General features: G+C 37.7%; 1 protein-coding gene across 2 annotated transcripts in view; it reads right to left on the reverse strand.

Moving 5' to 3' along the window:
* Nucleotides 1-14,163: 14,163 nt before the first annotated feature.
* The window catches only part of DYRK1A (dual specificity tyrosine phosphorylation regulated kinase 1A), a 59,767-nt gene continuing 48,501 nt past the window's right edge, over nucleotides 14,164-25,429 (reverse strand). For both annotated transcript variants that reach the window (XM_050915191.1, XM_050915200.1), the window contains 8 exons: nucleotides 25,058-25,246; nucleotides 24,156-24,303; nucleotides 20,437-20,723; nucleotides 17,872-18,018; nucleotides 17,359-17,499; nucleotides 16,765-17,071; nucleotides 16,294-16,418; nucleotides 14,164-15,231 (listed from right to left, as the gene is read on the reverse strand). In XM_050915191.1, coding sequence (XP_050771148.1) covers nucleotides 14,608-15,231; nucleotides 16,294-16,418; nucleotides 16,765-17,071; nucleotides 17,359-17,499; nucleotides 17,872-18,018; nucleotides 20,437-20,723; nucleotides 24,156-24,303; nucleotides 25,058-25,246 — 1,968 coding nt within the window. In that variant the 3' untranslated portion in view covers nucleotides 14,164-14,607. The remainder of the gene's footprint in view (nucleotides 15,232-16,293; nucleotides 16,419-16,764; nucleotides 17,072-17,358; nucleotides 17,500-17,871; nucleotides 18,019-20,436; nucleotides 20,724-24,155; nucleotides 24,304-25,057; nucleotides 25,247-25,429) is intronic.

Below are 25,429 nucleotides of genomic sequence, written 5' to 3' on the forward strand. Positions count from 1 at the left end.
CAGCCTTATTGACAAACCTCTTTTGCTCCTTTTGCCTTTCTTTAGGTGACAAAGACGACAATGAGAAAAATGGTAGAAGATTGAATAAAGTCAAAACTTTTCTGCCCTTTTCCCTTTATTCTTTGCCCCTTTTTTAAAGACTAAATTAATAAATGAGTAAAAAAATCAATGAGCCTCAGGAATTAAGGTGGAAACAAGTTCTCTCAGTCATTCTCCCTTGTACTTTATCATTAATGTTCCTTTATGTATAATTACTCTCCTTTGAAAGTCTTTCCCTTCTTTTCTGCTGCATCCTGTCTCAAATTTTCATTTTGTTGTGGTGCTGTGTGTGACATATTCCTTCCCCAACAGTGTTTTCTATTTTTAAAAAACAAATTACGCTATATTTTTAATTCATTTCATGTTGCTTCTTTACTTCTTTGTACTACCTTTAGTTTTCTTTATTCCATCTCTCTCATTCTTCTTCCTTTAACTATATGGTTTAAATTCAAGTGTTTGCTTTCAAACTGTAACTAATATCATTTAGGGCCTATATCATGTTTATACTTTGATTCCTAATAAAAATACATTTTAAAAAATGTATAAGCAAATGTTATCTTCTGGCTGTTTTATTGGTGCTAGTTTTTGCAATTTGTTGTAAAATATACCTAGAAGCCTTGGGTTAATGTCTTTCTCCTTCCTTTCCCCCGAAGAAATTATAACTCAGAGAACATGACATTAGGTGTATTGTAAATATCGTGTGACGCTCAAATACTGTCATAACATGGTCGCTACAAAAAGTTAGCAATCCAGTAGTTCATGATGATATCATGATGACAGCCAAATAGCATGAGGTTAATGTTTCAGCATGTCTGAAAGGGTTTTTTTATTACCATTGTATTATTTCATTCTTTAACTAATAACTTGGATGCCTACTGCATTTATAGAAAAAGCAGCGAAAATGAAAGTTGCCGGTAAGTCTTCATGAAACGAACACCCACCAACATAAAACCGGTACGTGTCCATAGTCCCCACAGAGATGAGATTCATGCATGAATTCATGATGAGATTCATGAGATGCACATAAGCATCTGCACCATTTTGCCTGCGACCTAGACATTTGAAAGCATGAAGTGCTACTATAGAGAATACCTGGACATTTTCCCTCCCTTCACTGACCTAGACCCCTGCATTAACTCCCCACTTGAGCTTTTATCTCTTTGCTTTCCCTGCCCTTGTGCTAGCCTTCTGTTGTTTTCAGCTTAATAGAACATACTTGACACCCATTTCACATCACTCCTTTGTACAAATGGTCTTAATCCTAATCCCTCTCCTTTTCTAGGAACTGCTTCAATGCCACAAGGCTACACACTTCTCCTTTTGGATTCTCTGCCTGTCTCAATGAATATTGAGCCCTTAGCCCTCAATAAGATAATTTTAAGAGGTGGGGTGCACAGTGCCGCCTCTTCCTTTCCTTTCACCTTCTCTTCTATTCTGAAATCACATGAAAGAAGTGATGCCCCTACGGTGGTATGGGAGTATCTCTTCGAACCCCTTTGGACAGGCAAGATTAGAATCCCACATCTCTCAAATCTCAGCCAAATGCTTTATTCAAGGATGAAATGTTCAGTCGTTACATCAGACCTTTTCTCCACCGTGTGCCTGTCTGCTAATCCATAAGTATAAACATTACCATTATATTGTATCAGCAAACAACAGTATGCATTCTGACTCCTGAAAGGATCAACTGCTTACTACAGTCAAGTGATTGGAATGGATCTAACTGAAGAGAAAAACATGGCAATAGCTTTGAGGGATCAAAGTGACAAAGTAAGACTAGAAGTTTTCACCATTATTAGCACTTTATTTTTGCCTATATACTTTATGTGTGTATTTTATTTCCTTTTCCATGTACTGAAGCCAACAAGAGAGGTTGACTGGAATGCTGATGAGGACAGGAGAGATGTGAAAAGGGGGAAAAAAGAAGGGAGACAAGGAAGCGGAGGGAAAGGTGATAAGGGGAAAGAGAGGGGAAGGAAGCAAAAAGAAAGGAAGAGATGTGAAAAGTAGTGAAAAATGTGAAAATAATTTACAGACATTAAAAATAGTGAAAAGTGGTGAAAAGAAAAAACGTGAAAGAAAAGAAGTGAAAGAAGATACAGAAGTCAAAGTGAGAAAATGAGACATGAAAGAGAATGGGAAAAAAAAACCTGAAAGGTGCAAACATTTGAAAAGAGAAGTGAAAACAAAGAAAGGACATGAAAAGAAAAAGAAGTGATAAGGAGTGAAAGAAGAAAGAACTGCCAAAGAAAAAGTGGAAAAAAAAGAAGAAAGAAATGAAAAAAATAGAACTGAAGAGGAAAAAAGAGAAACAACAATTGAAAGAAGCAAAGCAAGAAAGGAGTGAGGTGAAGTCAAAACAGTAACAAGCAGGAAAAGAAAAGAAAATAAAAGAAGGGAGGAAAAGGAAGAGACCTGAAAGGCAGTGAAAAGAAATCAAAGCAGTGTGTATCTTGGACAAGCACCAAAAAATTGAGGAAAGCAGCAAAAAGGCTGGGAGAAGTGGGGAGTAGAAGGGAAGGGAAAAGCAGAAAAGGAAGAGAAGGGGTGAAAGAAGTCAAGGAGCAGTGAAAAGAAGTCAAAGCCATGACAAGCAGGGGAGAGCAGGAAGAAGAACGGAAGGGAAAATCAGAGGGGAAAAGACAAGATGTGAGAATTGGCAACATGAAGTCAAAGCAGGGAAAAGCAGTGAAAAGCAGGGAGGGAAAGGGGAAGCGGAAGGAGGAGGAAGAGGGAGATGGAGAAAGACTAAGAGGAAGGGGGAAGGGGAGCACAGGAAGAGGGAAAGAAGAAAAACAGGGAAGAGAAAAGAAGGGAGGTGAGGGGGGAGATAAAAGACCTGAAAAGCAGTGATAAGAAGCCAAAGCGGGGAAAAAGAGAGTAAGGGAAGGAAAGAGAAAGGTAGGAAAAGGAAGGGAGGAGGGGAGACCTGAAAAGCAGCAAAGCAGTGAAAAGCAGCAAAAAGCATTCAAAATACTGTAAAGCATGTATGAAAAGCAGTCAAAGCAGGGAAAAACAGAGAAAAGAAGTGAGGTGAGGGGAAAAAAACCTCACAAGACATGAAAAGCAAGGACAAGCAGTCAAAGCAGTGACAGCAGGGAAAACCAGAGACCAGAAAAGCAGCCTAAAGAAGTTACAGCAGTGAAAAGCAGGAAAAGGAAAAGGAAAAGGGGGGTGGGGGTGGGATGGGACGGGACAGACACAAAATGCAAAACGAAAACCACCTGAGAAAAGTGGCAAAAAGGAGCGCATAAAGTGAAAGCAGGACAAAGCAGCCAAAGGCAGCCAAAAGCAGGGAGAAGCAGTGAAAAACAGGGAAGGGTCAAGCAGGGAAAGGAAGCAAAGAAAGGAGGGGAAAGAGAAAAGATCTAAAAAGCAGCAAGAAGGTCAAAGCAGCAAAGCGAATGGGGGGGGGGGGGGGGGAGGGAACAGCCTGAAAAGCAGTGGAAAGAAGTCAAAGCAGTAACAAGTAATGAAAAGAAAGGAAAACACCAGACAAGCAGTTGAAAAAAGTCAAAGCAGTGAAGAGGCTGAGAAGCAGGGGGAAGAAGACGAGGGAAAACAGGGAAAAAGAGGGAAACCACCCCCCCATCCCCCAAACTAAAAAGCAGTGGAAAGCAGGGAAAAGAAGGAAAAAAGCAGGGGGAAGACCAGAAAATAAGTGAAGTCAAAGCAGTGATAAACAGGGAAAAGAAGGGGAGGGGGGAGACTTGAAAAGCAATGAAAAGAAATCAGAGTAGTTACTAGCAGGGAAAATAGTCAAAGCAGTGAACAGCAGGGAATAGGAAGGCAAAAGCCAGGGGGCAGCGGGCTGGGAAGCAGGAAAAGACCTGAAAAGCAGCCACAAGAAGTCAAAGCACTGAGAAGCAGCGAAAACAAGCCAAAGCAGTGACAAGCGGGGAAAAAAGGGAAAAGAAGGAAAGACCTGAAAAGCAGAGAAGTCAAAGCAGCATAAAGCTGGGAGAAGGGGGAAAAGTAAAACAGGGAAAAGAAGTCAAGCCAGTGAAAAGCAGGGAAGAGAAGGAAAAAGCTGGGAAAAGAATCAAAGCAATGAAAAGCAGGGAACGAAGGAGCAGGGAGTGGATGAAAGACCAGAAGAGCAGGGAATAGAAGTCAAAGCAGTAACTAGCAGGGAAAGGAAGGGAAAAGAAGTTAAAAGATCTGAAGGGCAGTGACAAATAGTCAAAGCAGTAAAAAGCAGTGAAAAATAGCCAACTGAAGAGAAGGGAAAAATGGGGGGGGGAGAGGGAGAGAAAAAACCTGTAGTGAAGATAAGTCAAAACAGTGACAAGCATTGAAAAGAAGAGAGGGGGAAAAGAAGTAAAAGCAAGGAAAGCAGAGAAAGATTGAGAAGCAATAACCAGGGAGAAGAGGAGGGGAAAAAGAAAGAAAAGACCTGAGAATCAGTGAAAAGGAAGTCAAAGCAGTGGCAAGCAGAGGCGGTGGGGAAGGAAGGGAAAAGTATGTAAAAGAGAAGAAGGGAAAAGCAAGGAACAGACCTGAAAAGCAGAGAAAAGTCTGTAAGTGCTGAAAAGCAGGGAGGGGGTGGGAATAACAGCATGAAAAGGAAGGAAAAGATGAGAATAGAAAAGCAAGGAGAAGACAAGGAGGGAAAAGCAGAGGAAAAAACTCAAGCTAATGAAAAGCAGGGAAAATGATGGAAGGTATCTGAAAAGCAGGGGAAAGGAGGTCAAAGCAATAAATAATAAAAAAAAAAAAGGCAGGGGAAAGCAGTGAAAAAAGTATCAAAACAGTGAAGAGAAAGGGAAGGGGGGGGGGGGGGCAGGCGAGATTAAAATCCCTGAAAAGCAGGGAAAAGACAAGGAGGGAAAGGCAGGGGAAAGGTAAGAAGGGAGAAGTAAGGAAAAGATGAGAGAAGAGAAGCGGGTAAAAGACAAAGCAGTGCCAAGCAAGGAAGAAACCTGAAAAGCAGGGAAAAGGCCAGAGAAGACCACAAAAGCAGTGAAAACAAGTCAAAAGAGGGAAAAGATGGGAGAGGAAAAACAAGTGAATGGGAAAGAAGAGAAGTCAAAGCAGGGAAAAGCAGGGAGGGGATGGGAAAATGAGTGAGGGGAAGAATAAATACACCTGAAAAGTATTTGAAACAAAGTGGAGAAGGAAGGGGGAAGAAACCTGAAAAGCACTGAAGTGAGGAAAGGAAAGGAAAGCAAACACCCGAGCAGCATTCAAAAGAATGGGAAAAAAGAAGGGGAAGACACAGAAAGCATTGAAAAGAAGGGGGGAAAGACCTGAAAAGCATTAGAAAGAACAGAAAAACAGTGAAAGTCAGTGAAGGGAAAGCAATGCAAAGCAATGGTGGAAAAGGAAGTGGGAAAGACAGGCAGGAAAAAACAAGCAGGAAAGATAGGAAGTGAAAAGAAGTCAACATAGTGAAGAGCAGTGAAGGGGGCCGGGGGGGAGAAACAACCTGAAAAAAAAGAATGGAAAAGAACAGAAGTCAAAGCAAGGTGGAAAAGTCAAAGCAGGGAAAAGAAGAGAACAGAAAGCACCAAAAAGAAGAGGAGGGGGGAACCTGAAAGACCTGAGAGGAAGCCAAAAGCGCAACAAGCAGGGAGAGGAAGGGAAAAGCAGAGGAGGGGAGTGAAAGACCTGAAAAGTATTGAAAAGAAGGGGCGGGGGGAGCAAGGCAAATGGGGAAAGCATGGCAGGAAGAACAGGCAGAAAAACAAAAGCAGGGAAGACAAGCATTGACAAGACAGGAAAAGATGTGAAAAGACAGGAAGAGAGCAAGCATGAAAAGGAAAGAAATACAGTGAACAGCAGAAAGACTGGAAAAGCAACAGAGGAAAGCAGGGAAAAGCAGTGGGAACAGCAGGGAAAAGACAGACACAGAAAAAGCAGGGAAACAAAAGAAAAGCAGGGGGGGAAAAAGGCTGAAAGATGGGAAGAGGAGAGAAAAGCAAAAGATGAAAAGTGTAGGGGAGTGGGGAGAAGGGTCAGAGTGGAAAGTAGGGAAGGGGAGGGGAGTGAGAAGCAGTGAGAAAGGACGGGAACATGGAGGGGGGAGAAAAGGCCATGCAATGTTATTGTTTCTGAAGAGGGAAATGAACTACAGTTTCTACTGAAAACAAAAAGGGTATTAAAATTATTTTAGCCAAAGTTACTATGTTTGACTTTTTCTTCAGACAAAAAGCTCTCATTGTCCCCATGAAAGAACTCTGAATATGACACTTCTGATTTTCAAAGCTCTGGCTCCTGAGATTCCTGGATTTGTCTTCCCAGGTCACTGAGGTTGTCAGGACACGAACCTTCGTACTGCCACTATATCAAAGTGACCTCTATGGACACACTTCATTTCAAGGCACTGCCACTGTAATGTTTCTACTTGTAGCTTGTTTTGTCTACAGAGCAAACGCCCCTTTACGTAGAACAGTATTAGCTCTGTGTACTGAATTTACCAGACTCATGTAAGATAGCATATATAGAGAAGAGTACAACAATAAAGTGAGTTATTCCAGTATAGAATAAACTTATGTACCTCATTTTTCTTGGAAGAAATACTAACTTAGCTAGCATACAAAAAAGTGATCATATATCCTCATACACAAGGCAAACATTTTGTAGGGACAGGAGACCAATTCAGATGAAAATAAAAATGCACGAGTGCTCTGGCGCATTGCAGCAAAGAGGAGGAATCCCACTAGTACTAAACTGCGCTAGCCCTGCATTGGGAAAGAAGGTAAGTGAGACTGAAGCTTTGAAAACTAAATTCCCTCAGCTTATTCTTGACTCAAAGGTCTCCAAATGGTTTCCTTCAAGTGCAAATTATGAAAGGGTGTGCTGCACTGAAAACGCAGTATAGCTCAGAATGTGCTCCATTCAGGACTAGCCTTTCTTCCTGCTTTAGGTAAAGAGAACTCCTCATCATCATCATCCTTGCGGTCTCAAAAAGATTTAACTCGATCTACCAACTGCTGACATTTGATGCTGGGAAGGAGTCATGAAGGGAGTCCTGAACGAGCTACAGGTTGGCAGGAAAATCTGAAGGAAAAGAAATGCTTTGGAACACTGCAGCAAGTGGTACAGGAAAGACCTCTTCTACTGGTGAGGGGGAAGAGAGATCCTGAAGAAGGCAGTCTGACTGGAGAGGTTTGCTGCTTGGTATCTTCAATTAGCTTCTTTAGAACAAAGTAACTCAGTTTTTATTTTTTCATATATCATTTTCCAATCACTAACCAACTAATTGTCTTTTGACAGTCAACATCTGTCAAATTAATCTTTCCTCCCACTTCTCATGTGGAGACCTACAGGAGGTGGATTTGCTTATTAATTTCTATTGTCTTATCTATGGTACTGTTCTTTTTATTAGTCAAGACCATATGGAATACCTGTAAGACCTGAAGTTTCAAGAAATTCTTAAAATCCATGAGATTTTCCAAGAGATTCATAAGCTAGTGCTCAGCAGGACTCATCTCTGTGATGATGACACAAAACTGGATTTGAGAAGCAATGTTTCTAACCCTTTCCTCCTCTTGCAGTTATTTTTTTAGTGACCAATCTGTGGATTGCCTTGAAAATTAAGTCAAATTTCTTTATATACACACTGCAGAAAGTCAGCACAGCAGTAGGAAAGCCAGAGTTCTTTTCGAAAAACCTAGAAGAAAGCTACCAAGCCAGATCTTCAAAATTATAAACTACTGCCATAGCACTGCCTTAAGCAGTGAGAACTGGCTGACACTATGCAGAAAAATTAATGGGAAAATGCACTGCAAACACGTTACGACAACAAGCGTGTCCTACAGTCAAACATACCAACTTTCAACACCCTTTAACAAATAAATGCTTTGAATTAAAACGTTGGTACGTGTACAAATCGTAAACAGCAATGCATACCTGATTAACAAAAATAATTAAGCAATGCTTTAGACTCAAATTGGTTTTTCTAGAAGGAATAAAACTGCTCATCTGTTGCTCCGCTAGCAAAACAATGTTTTCCCAGAAAGTTCTCATGATAGACTCTACCAGGAGGCTGCAACAACTTAGAATCCAAATGGCTCATGTGTTCAAGAGAACATTGCATATATTATAAAAGCATTCATATTGGAGACCAACATGTTTCTAGGAGACGCTGCAACACTGCCTTACGGTACACAATTGCATGAGATTTGTCCGTTTGCATGCAAAACAATGACGGAAGCAAAACGTCAAAACATTTTTGTACTTTCTTTGTTAACTGAACAGCTTTAAACTAAATTTGACATGTAAGATGCAGTGTTCAAGAAAATATAATGCCCTTATAACCAATATGCCAAGACATCATGACAATTCTATTCCAGGACGCTGGAGCTTGCAGCAGTGGGAAGCAGAAATTTCTGTTGAAGCTGTTCCTACGGAGTACTTGGAGACTAAGAGCTGGGCTGCACAACTTACCAGAGATGAGAAATGCCTCTCGCGAAGATGTACAGGGAAGAGAAACAGAAGAAAATTCCAGTGTACTACACAAGAAGTTTAATTGCATTGCCTTCTTTACCTAAAGCCACATTACGTTCTGTTGTCCAAAAAACATGATCTACGTGCGGGTTTCGCAGTACTGGCTCTACTGAAATTCAGACCAACTTGCCCCAGCCCAGGATGCATCTGCTCTTAAGGATTATTACAATTTGGTTTAGAAAGCCAAATCTGGTCCATACACTCCTCCTGAAAGGATTTATGACATTTTTACAATAATAGTAGTTCTGTCTTACCAGTAAGAATATTACTAGCCTTAATTTTCAAAAAATAGTGGATGCTTTTTGTTATTTAGACTGAAAACACTGGGGCTGTTTTCCTTACATGCCAGTTTTCTATTTGAGGTTTAGCAGCTTGTCACCGTAACACTGTTTAGCATTACTTAGCTGGGTTACTTTTCACTGTTGCTCACTGAGGAAAAATTGCTTGTTGTGAAACAGAGGAGATCCTGCCTTAGGAATGAGGACCTAAGGTGGATCCACAATAAAACACCTTTCAGGATATAGAGATCCTGTGCCCTTTCTACTCAATTTTTTAAAATTACATTAATTAAAAACAATTTTTTTTAAGGATGTCTTTGGTCAGTCTCACTTCCATTCTCATCCTACTAAACACATGTACAACTTTTAATAGATAATCACTCATTCAGTAACATACACTGCTTGGGTTTTGGGGTTTTTTTATTCCTACAGTTCTAAAACTCCATTTATAACATCTACTGTGGTTTGCCTCTTTTAAGGTCTCACTAGGCTCTGCTTTCAGCCCATTTTAACCTATACATCTCATCCCTAGTTAGTAAATAAATTAAAATCCCTTCAATTGCCTACACGCTGACAATCCACTCTATCCATTACTGCTGCTTCTGCCAGGCTGACCTCTCCAGCACATCCTCGTTTGGTCAGCTGTCAGAAATCAAATCCTCCTTCTTCAATTTAGCCTTTCTAAATTGCCATAAAATCATCCCAACTTTCATTTCTGGTCTCTTGCAAACTTCCAGATTTGACCGAAGTCTTGCCACTTGATAAAGTCTGGATTCAAATCTACCTTGGAACAAAACACAGAGCTACGTTCTAGACATCTCTCACATTAATTACTGGAATCCAACCTTCTGTGAAAAACATATTTTCCGCTCAAAGTAGAACTGTTAAGCCTCATTCAACATGGCCATGGAGTTTTTCATTTAGCTTCCTTCACATGCTTTCCTAGGACCAGGACCACATAAAAAAATTTCTCAGTCTCACTTTCAATTAAGGTCTGCACAATTCCACTCCAGCTAAGGGTATTTCTCTCCCCTCCCTATACTATCATTCACATTGGTTAGACTCCCTCCCACCCACAACATCCTTTCAATTCCAACACTTATCCTCTTCTAAATCTTCTATCCTCACTTTCCCTCTAGAATCTATCAACATTGCTTAAAGTGAATTAAATTTTCTCTCTGCCATTCAGCAGAGGAGCCTGAAGTTTAGAATTTTAACTACCACCTTTGTTGGGCTTAAGAAGTGTATCACATTCTCATATCATTCAGGTCCTCAAGGATAGTCACAGTGACCGTCTTGTGATCGAACTCTGTGATGGTCTGTAACAACTGGCATAAAACAAACAACAGAAACTACAAATCCTCCCAGGTCTAGGCAGATCATATATATTTGATAGGGCTAGTATGGAGAACTGTTGAAATAAAAACAAGGCATCTTAATCAGTAAGGAAAAAATAGTTCAACTATCATTATGAGGTGGAGAAATAAATACCAATTGCAAACTTTTCAGCATGAGGTTGCTTCTGTGGAACCCCACAAAACCAGGGATATATAACAGAAAACTACAATTTGGCAAGCTATCTTTCTTTGCTTGACAGATGTAAGATATTGTGCAATTCTAATATCCATCCTTCTAAGTAAAATAAATCACTTGCCAAAGTCATGCTGGATCACATACAAACTATCCTCATGAGATCAACACTCAGCAATAACTCTACTTTGCAGTCAGTTACTTGTGTAATTTTGACTAGAAAGATACTTCCATACTATTCAGAAGTTCCATATAATGATCTTATTGCAATATATTTGTTCTATAAATCAACACAACATATTTCCACTGTGCCAGAAGGTTAGAGTTTTAGATTACTTCCTCATTAAAAAAGGATGTTTCTGATGGGTTTCAACAGGAATTATCTTCAAAAGTATTTAAGATTTTTCAGTTGTCAAGAATAAAATATAAGCACATTGATGGTTTAATGAAAATAACGATGGTAGAGTGACAGACAATGAAGACAAGTCACATCTATAGGTGAATCCAACCCTTCTGTAAACCAGTCCCATTCAGACATCATTATACTTACAGGATGGAAGACTACATCCTGGAAGAGCAGCAGTTCTGAAAAGGACTTAGGAATCATGATGGATAATCATCTAAATTTACAATCTTTTAATGCAAATAACTGAGACTGAAAGATTTAAAAATGCAATCCTTGGAGGTATAAACAAACAAGCAAAGATATAAACTGAAAGGTTCAAGAATGTACCTGCACATACTACACGCACACAGCAATACTGAAATCACTACCAGATGCTGTATGCAGTTCTTACGTCCATGCTTTAGAATGGATTTTAAAACATCTGAAGTTTCAGAAGAGCCGTAAAAGCTTTACAGTTAGAGATTTAAGGAACTCCATCTATATAGGTTATTAAAGTTAACATATTTTTATGTGAATAAAGCGAAATAGTTTAAAACTAGAGTAGTTATTTGTTATTCTAATAGGCAGCTAGCTATCTGATGGCCAGCAGCTGTAACTAAACAGTCCTAAAACTGAAGGAGGACTAGGAGTATGGAAAATAAACTAGCTGAATCACTCAAGAGACACAGAAAAATCCTCACACTTGAAGAAGCTATATGAAAATCAGCTATCTTTTTCAAAAGTCTGTTCTACTGCACCCAAAAGATACGGACTTCATGAGGCAGAAATAACTAGATTGAATTCTAGGGATAATGGCATGCCAGTCAGATTATTTCATTACCATGGTCACTTCTGGCCTTAAAATCAGCTAGTCTGTAATAGGTAGAAAGCTGCAGTGCATATAAGAACAGTCAAACTAACAGATGATAATATAAAGAACTCAAACTACAAGTACAGTCCATCAGAATCAAGCAGAGCTGTGTTCATACATCAATGATTTGTATACCTTGCTGTTTCAATTAAAAACTCAAAATTATCTGTTATGCCTCCAACTTTTACTTCCATATTTTTAAGTCTGTTTCAATGTATCTGATATTTACATATTATAGTATAATTATACCTACCATACCATGGCTTGGAGTAGGTTAATTGCATAGGAAGATTTACTATGTTTACATTTTTTCTTAAATTACTCTTTTTTTAAAAAGCACAGTAAAGAGTCTGAGGACAAATTATTCAACTGTTTATCATACATAAGACTGCATGACTATAATACAAAGGGCTTGTCTTTTCATTTAACGTTACAATATACACAGCAAGTCCGGACTAGATCTTACAATCTGAACACAGGTATTTAACCTTTTCCATGCTGTTTATGTTTACAATGCACAGAAGTCCTGTAACCAAACTGTGTAGTAAAGCACACAAAACTGGACTGTAACATAACACAGTATGCAGAAGCACTGGATTTTATGATTTCTTCTTTATGTAGATTTTAACTGTTTCATTTTTTGGCGCTTGCTAAGGTGTGGCAACCTGCGCACACAAAAATTACCCAGATTTCATATTACCCTTATATTCCTAGACAGCAGTAAGTACTGGATTCCTTTTCATATTGCTAAACTCAGCACCCTGTTTCTAAGGTGACAGCCTTCCAAATCCCATAAACTTCTCTGAATTACTGAGTTTAAAAATAAAACCAAAAACAAAACAGAAAAAAATCCCACTTTCTTCCACAGGGTTGACGTGTCAATACAAAAGAAATATCCATCGCTTGATTAAAAAAAATGATGATTTACAAAAAAATGGTAATCCCAAGTATTCACTCCCATTTACATGGTAGTCAGCTGCTGCGTTGCCACTGTTAAGTATAAAAAATTTCACCTTTTAGTCTGAAAAAATGACTTAGCCGCATGGAATTGGCCAGTATGAACTCTGAATTTGCTGCTAAATTAACTTTTGAAAGGGCTTACTGGCAGAGGTAGATCACTGCTTCTGTAATATGTAACGGGCAAACAACGTTAATCTGGGATGGGCAATTAATGAATTACCCTTATTCTTTCAAATGTTTTTCACGAAGCTTTTACTTTTCATACAAATAAATCTCTGAATGGGCCCGTAAATTTTGCAACTGCCAAGCTGACTGTGTTATATTAAGGCAGCATTACCCAAAAATTAGGCACCTGTTAAATACAGCCTGCTAACCTCAGGTCTCATGTGAGTGTTTTGCTTTACTCAGACTATTATTTTGGACCTGTTCATGCAATCAAGGTCTTGCCTTCAAGTTTACAATTATGTTAATAAGGAATACAAGAATCAACTGCTGGTTTCATAGCTTCTGGATCTAGTGTCCCTTTTACCTTCAGAAGCCTGAACACATTTATAATGTAACAGATGTTATAGTTTCGAAGTAGATGTCAATCTATTATGTTCAGTACACAGATTGCTGTAAATGTATTGGCTATGAATTCAACAACAGTTCCAGTTTTGTTTAAGCAATAGTACAGCCATAATTTTCAACTGACATTTAAAAATGGTCTAGTTACACCTTGTGTCAAAGTGCAGAACTGCTACATTATTGGTTACAGACATCTATGTGCTATAAAAACAGCTTTGGTACAATAAATTATCAAAAAAGAAAATAAATTTTTGTAAAATTCACAGCATAATTGTGAGGCAAAAAAGCAGTCACATAAAATTCTGCATTTTTAAAAATGTTCAGGATGAACAGAAGACGTCTTTGTGCAGAAGTAATGGTGGAGAAACCACGTGCCGAGAAAAAGCAAAAGAAAAAAGTAAAAAGCAGGAAGGGACACAGTTGTAGCTATTTCCATCAAACGCAAACCACTACTCCTGTGACCTTCAACCAATAAGGAAGTCAACTTTATGACACACGCAAAGTGACCTTGCAATACCTTACAATAAGTGGGTCACAAAAGTCTATTTTAAAAGAAAGGCCTCTTGAATTACCCATTCTCTGTGTTTTCAGCATTAAGGACTGTCTGCAAAAGCATGTCCAAAAGTGATTGCATCTGAAATGGTAGGCTCTTCTAACTTAAGAGTCCAAATCCATAAGGCCAAAGGTTATCCCAAAGACCACCACTTAGACCTCCCCAGGACTGGCCAGGACCGACCCGTTGATTGCTTCTCAGTGCACCTCAGTTATGAAACCAGTCATATTTCAATACTAACTGACTGTGGTCTCCAAAATATGAGACCCACAGAATCCCATTACAATTGCTGCTTTGATCCTCAGTAGATTCAGAAAAGGAGAGTTCTGATCACCGCCACTTAGCATGCTTAATGTGCCTGACAAACTCCATGACAACCGTCCCTTTTTACAGCTGAAGAATATATATTTGTGTAATCTGAAGGTCCCTCTTTCTTACAGTACTGCATTTCTGTGCCCATGTTTGTTTGGGGAACTAAAAAAAAAAAAAAAAATTATATATATATTACTCACTCCCCTCCCACCCAAAAACTTCAAAGGGCCTTTTTATAAATCATGTGCAATGCCTTTAAAAAGAAACTAGTTTGCAACTACAACTAACATTTGAACACCAATCCCTGTTGAATGAGACCAAAAAAAAAAAAAACCCTCCCCCAAAAAACCAAACTATGACTAGGTTGCGGCAAGTTAAAATGGGGAAGCAAAAGGTGAACACCACTAAGCTATCCATTAAGGTGGGTCCAGACATGGCTCTTAGAAAAAAAAAACCAACCAAAAAAACCCCCCAAAAAACCAACAAAAAAACTTCATTGTCCCTTTGCAATCTTTTCAAGTTTAAAAAAATAGTCAGCTTTGCCCTCCTGTAGCGGTTCAGTGAGTTTATCTCCTTCTGATTCAAGCAGCTTTGCACTTTGTTTTTGGAAAAACACCACTTCTATAAAAACACACAAGAAACAAACTTAGTTTCAGTTTAGTCACGAGCTAGCCACAGGACTTTGCTGAACACAAACTCCTGTCATGGGAGACTCTTCTCTATCAATTCCTTGCCTCATTGCAAGGTGTCCTTCAGTCATGTAATGAGCAGGACCTGTATTAGCAGAAAACTGGTATGTTGGATGTCCAGCTATGCCAGTTTCTTGGCGCGGATTAGAGTAGACTGTTAAATTCATGTCCATAGCTCCATTTTGTCCAAAGTCCAAGGTATTAGCAGCCACTGGGCGGTTCTGATAGGCCTGATTGCCTTGGTTACCAGTAGAGGAGGAAGATGTAGAGGAAGAAGTAGTTGAGGAAGACAGGGATGTCATGGAGTGGTGACTGTGGCCCACCTCCATAGAATCCTGGGTGGAGGAGCTGTTTGTTGGAGAATTGTAGACTCTCGGCCTGGTCCGGCTACCCAAGGCTTGCTGTCCATGATGGTGGTGGTGGTGATGGTGGTGGTGGTGGTGGTGAGAGCTATTTCCGTGATGATGATGTAATGCATTCTGTTGTTGAGGGGTTACATGGAAGGTGGTTTCTTGAACTGGATGGTTTTCAACAGTGACCTGTGTAGGAGCTTCAGTGGCTGTCCAACCGATTGGAGGAGGAAACTGTTGTCGAACCTATGTTAATAAGCAAAATAAAAATTAAAATGCTTATTCAAATCTGTCCATTTGCAATATATGAGAGATTAAGTTATTAATGTTTATGCTTTTTAAAAAGTTAACCAAACCTTGCAGTTGCAAAATTACTCTAGAAATGTAAGCATGTAGTTAAGAAGCATTTCTAATACACTTTTCTAAATATACCTTAAGAAAAACGAGTTGACATTCTGGATGCTTTTTTCAAACAAACAGTTAATTAAGTCCAATATGTGACCTTACTGTCAAAATTACAGAAGCAGCTTTACATAATAGTAGTAATAAACAACATAGTATTTGTACAACACCTAGAACAATAAGGCCCTGATCTCTGACTCAGGCCTCTGGATACAATAAGCATACTAAACTAAATTAATATGTTGTAATTCATGTCTTGAATGGTGTCAACAGCATTAAAGTACTACCCACACCTCTGGAAGAACACAGCTGATTAAAGATTACTAAGATAGCAAGATCTAGCTACACACCAATTTGTTGCATAAACTAAATTGTCTACTTGGGAGAATTTATATTTTTATCTGCTCTGTACTAAAATAAAAGTATCACTGAATTATTTGTAGTTAATGAATGAGTTGTTGCTTCTTTCCAAGAAGTAGTATTCAATAAACACTAATTCATCAATGATAATGTTGGTGAAGCACCTGAACACCATAAAATGGAAGAACTCCAGCAGGAGTCCACTGAAGTACAAGCTAGGATGCATAGTTCTGTGTACCCTTATGCCCTGTGTAAGGTGAAGCACTGACAGCTCCACCTGACTTACTGCTACTAATACAAAACCTTCACCTCTGCAGAATCTATGGAAATTTTTACAGCTACCTGCAGTACTTTTGCCTAAGTGACTGACCTAACGTACAAAGGACTATGCAAGAGCTATTTATACAAAAATAAACCAAATCTGATGGCTAGTCCCACGTCTAAACCACTTCAATCTTGAAATGAAAGTGTTAATTAGTTTTAGGGATTTAATATTCGCAGAAAATTCATATAAATCAAACAGACAAAAGCTCTACTTAAGCATACCTGTGGGCTGTGTGTTTCACAGTCCATAGCCTGAACAGCAGCAGTGAAGTGTCCACCACTATGTCGATGCTGGTGTGTGGGGTCTGACCGTGCCCTTCCACTGTTGCTTGTTCCAGAAGATCCACCTATAAAATCATAACATGCACAATAACTAAAGAGACACAAAATTTAAAGCAAGCTGTAAAACAACAACAGCATGAAAATATTTAAACTGCTTCAAGGTAAAAATACAAGGCCTATGATAATCACCCACATTTGTGCCTATCTACTTTTTATTTTTTGTTGGAGCGGTTACCTGTTCCAGCTGATTACAATAATTGTTTTGATGAGCATGACTGACATATTTGTTTTAAAAAAACAAAACAAACAAACAAAAAAAACCAAGAGAGAGAGAGAACACTGATCTGGGAAAGACTCCTTTCATGTGATTAGGAAATACAATTTTGTTATTTGTTGACAAGAAAAACTTACCTGAGCTTGAAGATGTACTAGAGGTGGTTCCTGAAGACTGTGACTGCTCCATGGCAGGACTTGTAGACACACTGTTACTTGTGTTTGTACCTTCGTCTGCTGTTTTCTTAAAGAAACTATGCTGTAGGGCATAATAAGGTTGAATTCGTGTCTTAGGGTCATAATCAAGCATCCTTAAGATGAGGTCTTTGAACTTCAAGTAGTCAGCTACAGTATGACCCGATTCCCCAGCACGACGTCCACCTGGTCCTCCTGTTTCAACTCCTAGTATATTGTGAAGTTTACGAGTTCCGGGCGGTTTGTATTCCTGTTGGGAAGTCAGAAATTGCTTGAAATCAAGTTATATATTAAGCCTTGGATGAGCACAGTTTAAACATGCCATAAAAGGAAGTAAGTCAAATAAAAGTAAGAAACTATTCAACACTACCAGAAGTGTTGTTTAATCAACCTGTCTTACAACATGGAACAATAATAAGCAACAATAAAGCTACATTTTCAGTAAGGAAAGCTGTAAAACAAAGTAACATCTCACCATTTTTTATAGTTTTTTTTTAAAGAAACAGTCCATATTATCATCCTAGTTATGTAACCTACCCTTTTTCCATCTTTGGTCTTCTTCAAGTTCCAAGTGCCATCTGGCAACTTCTCAAAGAACTTTCTTGCTTTTGGTGCTTGGTCAAGGATGTGGGTAGGTGGTATCCCCAAAACTTCCACTATTTTGTTCATTTGATCCACCTGTTCCAAACAAAGAGTATTGGTGAAGAACATGTGACAGAGCGCTGACCAGTGTGACAGAGTGAGATTCTAGTCACATGGGATGCAAATGTTAACTACCCAGACAAGTTCCAAATTAATTGTGAGTTTAAGAAAAATCCAATACGTACAAAACAAATTAGTGAATAAGGAGTAAGAGCGAGGACTCAGAAAATTATCAACAGTCAATTTAGAGTTCTGACAAAAGACACTGCTGTCATTGATGTTTATGCATTTTAGAATTACTTGACTTTCCTAATTTATGCACTACAATTAAACAGATGAAAGTCATGATGAGAATGAACAAAAAAAATAAAATAATCAAATTACTTGTACCGTAATATAGCTGCATACCTCATTTGCCCCACTAAAAAGAGGCTCTCCAGTGTGCATCTCAACTAAAATACACCCAAGGGACCACATATCAATTGCAAGATCATAAGGCATTCCCAGTAGCACCTCTGGTGATCGATAAAAACGACTCTGGATATATTGGTATATCTGAAATAAAAGCATCTAAAGGTAATACACAGCATCCAACAAGCACTATTGTGATTCTGTATTACAAAACAGAACTACAGTGAAATACATTTTTGGTGTAGGGAAAGCCAAGGTATCAGTGATACTAAAAAGTATCTAAACATTACATTAATAAAAAGATGTAAATGTTAATTCTTAAGAAAATACTGCATTCACACTCTCTTGGGGAAAAAAAAAAGAAAAAAGTGCAGATTCACTCACGATGTCAGTATTTTACACTTTAGGATTGATGACTGTAATCTCATGCAATTACAGGTAATCATACAACAAAATTTTAGTCTGATATCACCCTAAGAAAAACTATTCCACAAGCCACATCAGAATCACATAACACTTCATACAAAACCAACAGTAAAAGATCAAAAGCCACAATTACAACGTGATGAAATGAGGTGAAATTATCAGGTGATTCCAGGAACTAGAAAACAACACATGGGAAAAAGCAACCTCCTTCCACCCCGAACTATCCTGCTCATTTCACAAGACAGATAACTCTCTTGATTCTAAACCTGGAGATTGGCTTAAATACAGGCATATTAAAAACCAAAACAACCCAACAACTTAACAGAAAACCCCCCAAAAAACTCCAAAACCCTTAACAAAAAACAACCAAACAAAAAAATACCCAAAACAGAACTGTACTTTCTATTCTAAGTAACATGCAATTTCATCCAGCACTTTCGACAAAGGTACTGATACTTCCTTACTGCTTTTTAAGTTAACTTTAATAACTAATCACACTAGGTTTTTGTATTTGTGCTTCTTAACATCTCAAAATTATCTTATTATTGACCTAAACAATCTAGATCTCATTTCACGTCCTGGTGTCTTCCTTCACTCCTGGCTGAAAAGTTTCTAGTTTATAGCAAAAAGTCCTTTTATTAATCTAAATATATGTCTCTAGTGCTTTCAATACAATATTCAATATTCTGACCTGCTCTTCCCAAACTTATTACGGGAAAAGGTGACAGGGTGCTACTGGCCAGTGCCAACTCCTCAAGAGAGAATTGGGGGACTTCTGTTAAAGTTAGTCCATGAAGTTTCTTAATTCTTCTCATACAATGATCCCATCTTCAGTATTACTAGTCATACTTCTGAAACGTCATCTCTTTTGCAAATGTTGCATACTTTTGGGAGGTTTTCTGGTTGGTTGGTTTGGTTTTTTTAACATCCAGCTTTCTCAAAGCAAAAAGGTATCATTCACAAATTTATAGGTAAAACTGCCAAAGGTACACGATGGACCTGGAAAGGCTCAAAATCCTTCTTTCAAAGAAACTAAAGTCTAACTTCTATCTATAGAAGTCTTCCTCACCTCTCCAGCTAACAATTTGTTTTCAGCGCAAACAACTAAAGCAAAGGTACCCTAAACAGAGGTGGTCACTTGCTCAGCCAAATATAATTCTTTCAACCAGGAAAGAGTCCATTTGTACTAGGACTATAAGGTGCACGTTGAACAGGACATCCTGATAAACTTTTCAGTGAGCAAATTGTCAGTACAAACCAAACACTTGAGGAATATGATTCAAAGCTCTTCCTAAAGAAAACAGGCTTTGGCATCCAAGCAGAATTATTATGATCTTAATATCTTAATAGTTATTGTATATATTTTAACATTTCTTAAAGCAAATATAGAACTAATTGGCTATGCTGGACAGACTATGCTCAACAGATTCTAACAGCTCAAATAAAAAAATGCACTCATCTTCAAAGTACATGAACAACAGCACACAACTGCAAGTTTTTGGACAAGTATTTAATAGTACAGTTCTATCCTAATCTGAAGAACTGTCGACAGAAAGCAATTCGGCCCTTTGTCCCGGAAACGCTTTGTACATAAGCATCTTTACTCATAGTAATATCACCACTAAACTCAATTTAGTCTTTCCACAGTTGCTAAAGTGTTTGTAAAAACGGATTAGTTATAACCAGTATCTTTAAAAGCCAGCTACTGCACTGTCTCGACCCTCAAATATCTTATCTCCAAGGCACACTAAATAGAGGACACGCTAAAGTGGAAGGAGTAATACATATGGAATAAGAAAATAATAAAAGAGTATTCTATTTAATAGTACTGCAGACTTCTACAATCAAGTGCTGATGCATTCTGCATTAACATAGCATAAAAACATAACCAAGGAGAAAAGAAAGATGGAAAGTTTATCACTAAGGTGAAAGTTTATCTACTATGACACTAAAATTCATTTTTAAAGCTCCTATGGACTGTTGATCTCTAACACCCTATGTAAAAATTAGTTACTATTTCATTTAAGTCATCATTAATAAAGTTTAAATTAGCTATCTAGGTATTATGACTTAAAAATATTAAATTTTTCATATGTATCCAACAGTAGCATAAATAGAATTTTTACTAATACTCACCCTCTGTCCAAGTTGACACGAACTGCCAAAATCAACAATCTTGATAGCGCTTCGTTTGGGGTTACAGAGCAGGATATTCTCTGGTTTTAGGTCACAGTGAATGATACTAAGTTCAGGAGTCGCCAGAAAAAGCAGTGCAGTGCACATCTGCTGTGCAAATTTTCGTGTCAGGTTCAATGAGACACCTCTGAAGTTGGTGTTCCGCAACAGATCATAGAGATTGTAGGACAGCATTTCAAAGACTAAGCAGAGATGGTTTCGGAACATGAAGTGGCGCTTCAAATGCACTTTAAAAAGAGGAAGAAAATATTTAACATGTATCCTGTGTGGTAAATGTTAAATACTAATTACAACACAATGCTTAAATTTTTTAATCAATATGTAGGAAGCTGACCTGTGAGTAAGATAATACAGTGTTACTTTTTTTTTTCCCTACATCTATGGTTATTTACAGAATATCGCTGCCATGCCTAGGGTACGGGGGGACATTTTGCACCTCTGAAGTGTCCTCAGGTGTACCCCAGTAAAGCTATGTTAACCAAAACATGATTTAAAAGATAGAAGGGATATTTTTTCAAAATAAGCTATCACTCCCCATTAGCAAAGGCAAACACATTTGTGGGTAAATAAAAATGTCAGCAAAAAGGACAAGCAGCGCAAACTGTGTGTAACACAACCTTTGTCACAACACTTCTGATCTTCTTCAGGGGAGAGTTCATTTTTCCACCCTCCTAAAGCTAAAATTGCATTCAATCCCAAGCAGATTGGAAAAAAGTGCACATACAGCGGCATTCTCAACAGTGAAGCAGATATTGCACTTTAGACTGAATTATTTATTAGGAATTTCCCTTACATTTACAGAGAAAATATTTGACTGTCAGATTCATTTAAAATATACTAAGACATTACTGCAATTTATAAGCTGTGACTTCAGCTGATTACTTCAATTAATAAAACTGATCAATATCCCAAAGGCATTATATTCATTTCAATCAGGCATCATCTCAATTTATGAAAGCAACCAATCCAGTCCAAATCCAATCAATTTTTTTCATTAAATACGTGAAAAATTCATCACATTAATCTGTTTAGAGGCAAGCAGGGGCTACCAGTCTGTCAATCATTCAGGTTGGTTACCACAAGTAAAAGAAAACTGAAATAGGAAAAATACTTCAGCCCTCAGATAAAAAGCAACACACTCCCCTTTCGTCATAATAAAATCTTGAACCAATATTAGCACAATGAGAATTCAGACTTCCAATTAAGGTCATTACTTGGTGTCCTATGGATTTTTTTTCCCTCCATTACCATAAGCCAGTTCTTCATGTGTCCCTTACAACTTACCTGTAGCAATATCATTTCCTTCCACCCTGATGTCAGTTCCTGCAATACATCATTGTCTAGACCTTTCGTATTTTCTCATCTTTGCCACATTTCCACTATCCTCCCACCATGAAATCACCAGCACCTTTTCATGTCCTTGTGGTCTTCCTACACTTGATTCCAATTCCTCCCCACAACACCTAAGCTTGCTGGGACCTGCCAACTTGGCAAGAATCACCACTTACTTCAACAGATTTGTAACTACCAGCATGCTACTGGCCAGCTAGTACCACTTGCAGCCGCCACACAGCTCAAATAGTTTGGATAAGAGCTGAACTTGCCACATCTTTCCTTCAGTGAAGACATGACATTTGAACATTTCTCCTCCACTCTGCCACCACTTCTCACAAAACTTGAAGACCTTAATGCATTCTTACACTTGTGTTAGATCTCAAGGAGACCAGTCAGAGGTTTGAAGGTACTAGAGGAGATCTGACAGAAGTGTAAGCAGTTAAACTTTATGTCTTTAAAAATCAGGCTACTGTGTATTTAACCATGTTCTCCCTGAAGTCTACATTTTACATCACACAGTATATTGTAATACTTGAAATGCTTTCAGCTTTATTCAGCTATTCTCAGCGTCATGTACCTGAAAGCCTATGCAAGGGTGAATTGTCCACATGTTCTACAGACAACTTATTTTTTACATTAATATGCTGAATGCTTCAATTAAGTCTTGTTGCAAAAGTATGTTCATAAGCAACTGTTCCTATACTTGTAAGTATTTTCCAGCGAAGTGCCTGGAGATCTCAGTTTTCCATGGTCAGTTTTTGCACAGCATCCAATACAAGGTATTCATTCAAAACATTATTTATTTGGTATTTTTGATCTTTACTGATGCTGTCATGTTCATTAAATACTGCATTAAATAAAAGGGGAACGATTCAAATACACCCTAAGAGATTTGGAAATCAGCTTGAAACAAGCCTAAAACAAGCCTAAAATTACCTGCCTAAGCAAAGGCAGTATATATTATTTCTCCACTGTTCAAAATTATCAGAACTTTTTTTCCTTTTTGTGTTTCGGTACTGCTCTTTATATAAAGCCATCCTGCCTTAACTCACAGAGGGAGGTTATACGATGTTTTGCTCTGTTCTACCTGATGTTACAAACAGACTCTCTAAAAATTTAAAATTCCAAGAGCTTATTTGATTATGCCTATAGTGTCTTTATTTGCTGCATATTAATCTGAAATTGGTCATGTCTCTAACGTTCCCAAAACATCTTTTGACGTAGTATGCTGTCAAGTTTAGTTTTTATTTTATGTAAACATGTTATTAATAAATTTAAGTTAAAAAATCTTAAAAACTTTTACACTGAATACATAAAATGTATTCTAAAGATAACATTCTATAAAACAAGTTAAAATGTAACTGAATACTCATCAGATAATTTAATACCAATGTAAATTAACATTATGTCAAAGGTTTCTTTCTAAACTACAGAAAGAAAAATTCGTAATCCAATATATACAGGCAAATCAGAAAAGCATAGCCGTTAGTATTTCAGCCTCTACAAACTAAAGGATGCTTAAAACCAGTTTCATTTTCCTTAATCACTCTTTTTCATACTTCTCCATCTCTCTTTACAACATGCTGTTGCTTTCCTTCCATCATCTTTTTGCCCAATTCTCCACTCCAGAGGATAGACAGGATTTAATAAACTTTTTCGAGGAGCTGACTTAATTTCATCATTATTATGAAGTTCAAGTAGCATTATAATAATAAGTCAAGGGAACAGCATTCCAATCTACAGGAACCACCAAAATTATAAGCTTTAAAATATCTTCTGAGCTATAAATGGGCAAGTCTTAACCTTTACACAAGTCTTATCTCAGTTCTGTTATACATAATTTTGAGCTTTTTAAACACACACGATCAAAAAAAATGATTAAGCTAGCCATAAAACTACTGTATGATGCTGGTTTACATTAAATATGCATGCTCTTATCCATGACAGTTCTGAGATAATTTAAGATACACTCAAAGTAGTGACAGAGATGCAAACTACCACAGATCACAGCTTCTGTGGAAAAGCCGGTCCATGGCAACTTCTTCAGGTGTCCATATCATTAACTGGAAAAAAAAAATTCTACAAAAGATCTCAACGCTACAAAGTAACAAGTCTGTTATCCCAAATAATTTTATATATTCTTCTTCTGGATCTGGTCCTGTTGCAAAGCAAACTGGAAAATTTGCACTAAATAGGATTAATAATTTTAAAAGTTGTATTATTCTTTTCATTTCTTTAGCACCAGAAGCATCCTACACTATACAGCAAGATCCAAAATATTCATAATTTGATTAAATAAAAATGAAGAATAACTATTCAAATACCTATGTAGTACTTCATCTCAGTGTCATGTTTGTTCATAAGCTCAAGCAGTCGCACTTCAATCTGGGCTTGGTTTAAGAAAGCCTTCTTGTTTTTTATTATTTTGATAGCCACCCACTCCTGTTCCACTCGATCATAAGCCTTTACAACCTGAAAAAGTCAAATACATCAGTAAAATCTCTCGAGTTTTCAAAATACAGCAAAACTCACTTTCTAAACTGTCTTCACTTTCTGAATTCAGAGAAAGCATTTTTAGAACTTTTGTTCTTTCCAGTTAAATTTCTTTTCTTAAATTTCTTCTCTTACTTGATACCACAATAAAGCCACAATTGATCATGTGACATTTATTGCAGTGATGTCACAAAATAGAACTGAGGCTCCACTGAGCTTCACTGAGGCTTCACTACGGCAAGCATCATATCCAAATGCAATTACCAAATCATCAAAAACAATACCGTAAAACGACCAGCAAAATCTGAGAAAAACTAACAAAAACAACAAAAGAAAAGCTCCATCCTCCTTCCAGCCTTTTTCTTAAGCCTTGGCTACAGCTACAAACAGTCAAAACAAATGTTACTAAGTAACATCTGTAATAGGTGAAGCCTAGCACTAGACTATTGTTTTAATTTAAAAACCCAAGCCAAACAGCTAAAAATGTGAACTGACTGCAAAAGGCTGAGGATCTGCTCGTTGCAAAATGCTTTACCAGATCTACATACTGAAGTATATTCAAATGTTATCTGTAGTAACAAGAAACAGCACAATACGAGTGTCTTGAGGAGGCACTCAGTATAATATGATTAAGAAAAAAGTGTAATTTCAAAATGAAACAGGAATACCACTTCAAATGAAATGCATATTATGATTCACATGAATTGTAGGTTGCTCAGCTGATACACATTACCTGCCCAAAGGATCCTTTGCCTATTAAAGAGTCAATTTCATAACGATCCATCCACTTCTCCCCATTTTTTACAATATAGTCATAGTTGTCATCATCATAGCCATCATTGTAAACTTTTCTCTCCTTTTTGTGACTGGAATCATCTCCTTGGCCCTGCTGATGCCGCCGTTTTTTTTTTGCATAGTAAACCTAAATGTGGAAAGTATATTGCTTAAGAGCACTTCTTAGAACATCAGTTCAATAAAGAATAGAATCACCTTTTATAATCATCGTACCTAATCCTGTGATTTTAAAATGCAACTTCTACTACTGGAAAAACAAACAATCCTCTCCTGCTATTTGAAGTCAAGTCATTATACCAAAGCAAAGTCT

Source organism: Gymnogyps californianus, chromosome 1 (genome assembly GCF_018139145.2).
Source record: "Gymnogyps californianus isolate 813 chromosome 1, ASM1813914v2, whole genome shotgun sequence".
Taxonomy (NCBI): domain Eukaryota; kingdom Metazoa; phylum Chordata; class Aves; order Accipitriformes; family Cathartidae; genus Gymnogyps; species Gymnogyps californianus.